Source organism: Hyperolius riggenbachi, chromosome 5, assembly GCF_040937935.1.
Source record: "Hyperolius riggenbachi isolate aHypRig1 chromosome 5, aHypRig1.pri, whole genome shotgun sequence".
Taxonomy (NCBI): domain Eukaryota; kingdom Metazoa; phylum Chordata; class Amphibia; order Anura; family Hyperoliidae; genus Hyperolius; species Hyperolius riggenbachi.
Window position 1 is genome coordinate 128,804,113 of NC_090650.1, and position 7,330 is coordinate 128,811,442.

The 7,330-nt window shown below is 43.8% G+C and overlaps 1 protein-coding gene across 1 annotated transcript in view; it reads left to right on the forward strand.

Moving 5' to 3' along the window:
* CAPN7 (calpain 7) overlaps nucleotides 1-7,330 on the forward strand; it is a 98,109-nt gene that overhangs the window by 50,017 nt on the left and 40,762 nt on the right. Inside the window, exons 10-11 of the mRNA XM_068236242.1 lie at nucleotides 3,645-3,791; nucleotides 5,940-6,046. Of these exons, the coding sequence (XP_068092343.1) occupies nucleotides 3,645-3,791; nucleotides 5,940-6,046 (254 nt within the window). The remainder of the gene's footprint in view (nucleotides 1-3,644; nucleotides 3,792-5,939; nucleotides 6,047-7,330) is intronic.

The window sequence follows — 7,330 nt, forward strand, 5'->3', positions numbered from 1 at the left end:
TTAGAGGTAATTAACTCCGCCGCCTCTAGGCGCTCAGCTGTGGCAACCTAAAAGGTTGGTTTTTTTTATAGATATACATATGCACAGATGGAGATACTGGTTGCTTAGCAGTTGGAAACAGCAGCTATTTCTCAAAATGCAACAAGGCTCACAGACCGGAAACTGTCAGGACCTGGGTGCTGAGACCACACTGTGGACGATGATGATGACTGCCTCAGCTGATAAGCGTGTGTATGGCAGACCCCAAGCCACAAGTGATACACCCAGCAGATCTACTCACCCCCAGCGATGCCGATCCCGATCCCATTGTTCGTGCTACTCTCCTGCCCACTGCGTAATGTCACACATGTGCCGCTCGTTATCCCTCCATCGCGCCCCTGCACAGTGCGTCAGCTACACAGCTGACGGGCGTGTGTGCAGCCTGGCCCAGCCATGTCACCCAAGGGGATCCGGTCCTGATACCCGATGGCCAACATCCGTCAAAGGTGTGAACGTACCTTAAAGTTGCCGCCACCCATGATAAATATCAGAATGTAAATCGGGGGGAGGAAAGATGTTACTATGGGCAAACACTGACTAAATAATTTGAGTGAATATTATATTGTAAAGAAAACAATATTTTGTATTTATGACATTAATTTCACTACATTTCCTCTTTAAAGCTTTGCTTCTGCCTATTTAAAGTTTAGCTTCTCCCAAATATTTTATTTTATTTTTGAATTGAGGGAAATAGGCTTACAATTATTTTGGGGTTTTTACTGAAACTAAAACACCCCCTATCTCTGAGAGAAATGTATTCCATTTTTTGTCACTTCCTGTTCAGATGTAAAAGTCTGTAATCTCATCAAATGATACAACATTGAAATATATTTTTGTAGAGTGTAGGCATGTGTCAGGCTTCCCTTGTAGCACCATGGCCCACATGCAATTATCTTTTCTCCTGGGTGTTCTCCTGGGGATAATTTTTCATCTTCTATTTAGAATAACTTTTCAGCACTTTACAACTTAAAAAGTACCCAAAAGAAGTGGAAAAGGTCTATCAAAACTGTTTCAAATATTTTCTTGCTTGCTGGTGATTTAAAAGGCATTTTATTGACAAGATTGAAAATATCCCTTAAGGTGGCCACTAATGATCCAATCTTTTTCATCCAATCTTACCATTTCTATGTAATATAAGGTAACTGCCTGAAGTATCCATTCAGTATATTCACTCAATTTACCCTTATACTACATAGATTTGGTAAGATTGGATGAAAAAAGATTGGATCATTAGTGGCCACCATTAGAAGAAAAAGTTAATTGCACATGGGCCTATGGGTTCAGTTTTAAGACCTTGAAGTCAAAGTAACAAAACTTACAGTAAGCAAATTCCTCCCCAGAGAACACTGGCAAAAACGTTTTAGTTGTATTTGATATGTAATAGTGCTGCTCACAGACATTAGAGGGAGAGTGATCTAGTTGGTGTACATCAACTATTATTAGGGCATTTTGATTGCACATTTGCTGGGTAAATACTAAGGCGTGGTTTGGCAATCAGGACAAGTTTTCCAGTCCACTGCTCTGATCATTTTCTTCTAGAGTAAGATTCTCACCCGGTCCTGCTACAACTTGCTGGATTTGTCATTTCAGACCTATGAACAGAGAGAATTAGAGATGTGAAAAGTGCAACAACTGATCAGATTTCATCTTACTGAAATCCGATCCATGTAAGAGGCAATCTGATTTGTTGCATATAATATAGCTTTCAGCCTGTTCACCTAACGTCTGATCCACTAACAGCTGATTGACTGAGGTTGGGAAGATTAGTGTTGGGCATAGGAGAGAAGATGTTCGTGGTGGGCATCGGAAAGGGTTGGATAGTCTTAGGCAGAGGAAAAGGAAGGTTAGAATTCGACATCAGAGAGTGAAGGTTAGTGTTAGGCATCAGAGAGGGGAGGTTAGTGTTGGGCATCAGAGAGGGAAGGTTAGTGTTGGGCATCAGAGAGGGAAGGTTAGTGTTAGGCATCAGAGAGGGAAGGATAGTGTTAGGCATCAGAGAGGGAAGGTTAGTGCTGGGTATCGGAGAGGGGAGGTTAGTTTTAGGCATCAGAGAGAGTATGTTAGTATTGGACATCAGAGAGGGGAGGTTAGTGTTGTGCATCAGAGAGGGGAGGTTAGTGTTGTGCATCAGAGAGGGAAAGTTAGTGTTAGGCATCAGAGAGGGGAGGTTAGTGTTGGGCAGCAGAGAGGGAAGGTTAGTGTTAAGCTACGTACACACATGCGACAACGATCGTTCGTTGTCAACGACGAACAAACTTTTAATTGATGAAAGAACGACCTAAGTAAAGTTAGTTTTAAAAGGTGTGTAACGATCTGATCGTTAGAAGGAACGTTACATCACGTAAAAGTAACTATTGCGCCTGCGCATAAAAATGAAAAGTTTCATGGAGAAATAGTGAAATGTGCATGTCAAGCCTAGTACGAACGATCGTTTCCAACTATGTACTACTTTTGCAAACGATCGTCGTTGGGAAAAATCCGCCAAGCTAGATCATTCGTTTTGAACGATCTAGCTCGTCCGTTAGTGTTGGGCATCAGAGAGAGGGAAGGCTAGCGTTGGGCATCGGAGAGGGAAGGCTAGTGTTGGGCATCGGAGAGGGAAGGCTAGTGTTGGGCATCGGAGAGGGAAGGCTAGTGTTGGGCATCGGAGAGGGAAGGCTAGTGTTGGGCATCGGAGAGGGAAGGCTAGTGTTGGGCATCGGAGAGGGAAGGCTAGTGTTGGGCATCGGAGAGGGAAGGCTAGTGTTGGGCATCGGAGAGGGAAGGCTAGTGTTGGGCATCGGAGAGGGAAGGCTAGTGTTGGGCATCGGAGAGGGAAGGCTAGTGTTGGGCATCGGAGAGGGAAGGCTAGTGTTGGGCATCGGAGAGGGAAGGCTAGTGTTGGGCATCGGAGAGGGAAGGCTAGTGTTGGGCATCGGAGAGGGAAGGCTAGTGTTGGGCATCGGAGAGGGAAGGCTAGTGTTGGGCATCGGAGAGGGAAGGCTAGTGTTGGGCATCGGAGAGGGAAGGCTAGTGTTGGGCATCGGAGAGGGAAGGCTAGTGTTGGGCATCGGAGAGGGAAGGCTAGTGTTGGGCATCGGAGAGGGAAGGCTAGTGTTGGGCATCGGAGAGGGAAGGCTAGTGTTGGGCATCGGAGAGGGAAGGCTAGTGTTGGGCATCGGAGAGGGAAGGCTAGTTTTGGGCATCGGAGAGGGAAGGCTAGTTTTGGGCATCGGAGAGGGAAGGCTAGTGTTGGGCATCAGAGAGGGAAGGCTAGTGTTGGGCATCAGAGAGGGAAGGCTAGTGTTGGGCATCAGAGAGGGAAGGCTAGTGTTGGGCATCAGAGAGGGAAGGCTAGTGTTGGGCATCAGAGAGGGAAGGCTAGTGTTGGGCATCAGAGAGGGAAGGCTAGTGTTGGGCATCAGAGAGGGAAGGCTAGTGTTGGGTATCAGAGAGGGAAGGTTAGTGTTGGGCATCAGAGAGGGAAGGTTAGTGTTGGGCATCAGAGAGGGAAGGTTAGTGTTGGGCAGAGGAGAGGAGGTTAGTGCTTCCTGTTGGGTTGATGGGCTATTACACATGTACCTAATACTGTATACTAGTGTCTAACACTTTATAAATATTTACAGGTTATAATTGACGATTTCCTGCCCGTGGATCATAATGGGGAGCTGCTCTGCTCATATTCAAACAACAAGAATGAATTATGGGTGTCTTTGATTGAAAAGGCCTACATGAAAGTGATGGGGGGTTATGACTTTCCAGGATCCAATTCGGTGAGTTACACTATTCAAATAGGGATGTTAATTGCCTGACTAGCTTCACGGGCTATTACTAACTAGGCCAGCCCATTAAACAGGTGCTAGGTCCTGCACCGCTGTCCGAAGTCCACCTGCGTGCCGCGCATGTGTACCAGGCACAAGGAATGCATGAACACAGGGACACGCATCATTCTATAGGATATGTATGATCGTCCATCACCTTAAAGGACACTTTGGTTTAAAATGTAAGTGTTCCAGGGCCTTTTTTTTTTTTTTTTTTTTTTTTTTTGCTTCTTTATGCAGAAAGAAATGGAAAGCGCCGGCACTGCTGTCAGTTGCTTTATTCCAACTTCCATAAAATGACATAGAGTGTTGCATACATATTCAACAATACAAAACACATACCGGAGGTAGCTGTGAATAGATGCAGTGGATGAAGGGGATGACGACCCTCACTGCTTGAGCATGCTTGGAGCGGACCTCTGATTACAGCACCCTCTCCCCCTCCCTGCCTAAGGGACTTGCTGCAGTGCCAGCATCTTCATCTTTCCTTCCATGACACTTATACTTTTTTTTTCTTAGCAAGTCAAACATAAATAAATCAAAAACATCTTTGTAAACTGGGATTTAAAAATTGCATACTGAGAATTGTACCCTGAGCGCTAGAGTGCAGACGTATATCAGGAAATTAATGTAAATTAATTAGTTTGGGTTTTTTTCCTGTTTGAAAAACTGTATGAAACACAATGCAGTACCTTCCTTGTTTGTGTGTTTGAGTCACGTATTGATGTCAATGCAGGTTTATGTATTTTGTTACTGTTAAGAATCTGAAAATTACCAAATTGTAACGATCTATTGGACTTTACCAAGACTTCTAGTCCACCTGAAAATGTTACAATGGTTTATGCAGATCACACTGTAAGCATTATTTGAAACATACCCAAACAGCTTAATTAGGAAGCATTGTCATCCAAATTACATATTTACGCAGCATGCGCCTTAAAATTAGTGTTTCCTCATTAAAGCATCCCTCTATGAGCCCTCCCCCTATGTGCCATCTATGTGCTCCTCTTTTTGTCTCCTCTGTGCAACTGTAAACACCTGATGACGGAGAGTCATGAGTGATGAGATGGCTGGGCAGCATGGTGATGGGCTCCTATTTGTGCTGTGAGAGAGGGCATGGGAGGGACTATTAGCTCAGCTGGAAGGGTGACAAAGTTTAAACCTACTCTCTTTTCTCCTCTCTGTCATCCTCACCCATTTTCTGAACCTCCCTGCTTGCTCACCACTAGCACAATGGTCATTTGAGTGTTATTACACACTACCATCATGTTCTGGTGATGGGTTAAGGAGGGGGCCTGACCTGAGGATGGATATACAGCAGAAGAAGTAGAAACAAAGTAATCACGAAGATAACTATAACCAATGTGCCTATGACCATTTCTGCAAGAGACTTCAACTACCCATTAATCAGAGACACTAAAATCCCAAGCACTATAATTAGATAGAGCACAATAATGGCCAGCACTACAATGGGAGCTGGGGATAAGTATAATAATGCACATTAGAATAAGGTGCTCTATAAAGAGGAATACTGAATTGATGATCAATACAATAAGAAGCACCAGAACAATATACTCTGTACAGCGCTGTGGAAGATGTTGGCGCTATATAAATACATATAATAATAATAATAATTTTGAACTAATGGGGCACTATATGGGGCACTATAATGGGGCACTAGAAAACACAACTGGAAGCCCTGTAACATGTCTCACTATAATGGGGGGCATGACATTGGCATACTGCAAAAGAGGAACATAGGAAAAAAAGGCTGCAATAATGGGAAAAAAAATAACAAGGCTCACTATTAAAAGCATGACTGCTGCAAAGTACATCTCCCCCTACCTCCGACTTGGGCTCCCAACTCATGTGTTACTTTTTGCAGGGGTCCCCTGAGATCCGAAAACTATTTGAAGGTTTCCTTCAGGGAAAAAAGGTTCAGAATTGCAGGTTTAATTGGTAACATAAATAAGGAACATACAAAGCTAGAAAGAAAATGTATTCGATGTAAAGAACGGTGGGTAGTACAGTTGTACATACAGTAGATTAATGTCTTTTTGCATGGGGACTATGGTAATTTTGGCTTTATCTTCCTTGCAGAATATTGACCTGCATGCACTGACTGGATGGATACCGGAAAGGATTGCTATGCACTCTGACAATCAAGCCTTTGATAAAGAAAGTACATTTAGGATGCTCTACCAAAGGTATTCTGTTACAAATGGTTTCATGCTGATGGTCATGTACCTGCCGGTTTGATAGGCAATAAATTGACTTCTGTAATGTTTATGGATCCCAATTATATAAAAATAAAGCCCATATCAGCACAGACAGCATGTTATACAGTGGCATGAAAAATATGCAACAAACCTGCAACTAAATCCTGGTTTTGTTGGTTAGCCATACGCTCTGCTGAAACCTGCCATGGCAGTTTTCTGTCCTTGCAAGTACTGCTAAGGGTTGTTTTCCATTATCCCTGTTTTGCAATCTGACCACAGAATGGTAGGCCATACAAAACTAAGCGACATTCCGTGGAAATATTTCCATTAGGGAAATACAATTTTAACCAATTTCAAATGTTGTTCCTAATGCATTTTTTTGTGCATTTGTGATCATCTACAGCAACTGTGACACGACACCTGTGAGATCGCATAATCCTGTGTGGTAGGTGCACCAGGAATTGCAGCGAGATCACAACTCCTAGTAGAAAACGGCTATAAGAGATTACTGTATGTCATAGGTGGATGGGAAGTGTCTCTTAGGGCAGCCCAGTAGTTGTGGCCTGAGAGGTACTGCCTTTGTGTTTGTGCCACTGAGCCAGCCTATCACAGTCAGGGTACATGAAAAGAGAAGTAGTGGTGTGTGACAGCTTTTCTATTACAAAAATCAGCCAATGCATCATTGAGTGAAAAACAAGGGAAATAGCCATAGTGTCATTCTGACTCTCTTTCACTTTGGAATTTACAGTTTAGGTCTGGTTTAAAGTGATCCTGAGGTGAACGTTTTTTTATGGAGGCTACCATAGTTATTTTCTTTTAAGCAATACCAGTTGCCTGGCTGTCCTGCTGAACCTGTGCCTCTAATACATTTAGTCATAGCCCCTGAACAAGCATGCAGCAGATCAGGTGTTTCTGACATTGTCAGTTCTGACAGGATTAGCTACATGCTTGTTTCTAGTGTGATTCAGACACTACTGCAGCCAAATAGATCAGCAGAGCTGCCAGGCAACTGGTATTGTTTAAAATAAAACAAATCTGGCAGCCTCTGTATCACTCTCACCTCGGGTTCCCTTTAAGCAATGAAGCAGGACCGTTTTCTGTTTACAATTTACCATCCCAGGTGCACCTTAAAGGGATACTGTAGGGGGGGCGGGGGAAAATGAGTTGAACTTACCCGGGGCTTCTAATGGTCCCTCGCAGACATCCTGTGCCTGCGCAGCCACTCACCGATGCTCCGGCCCCGCCTCCGGTTCACTTCTGGAATTTCAGACT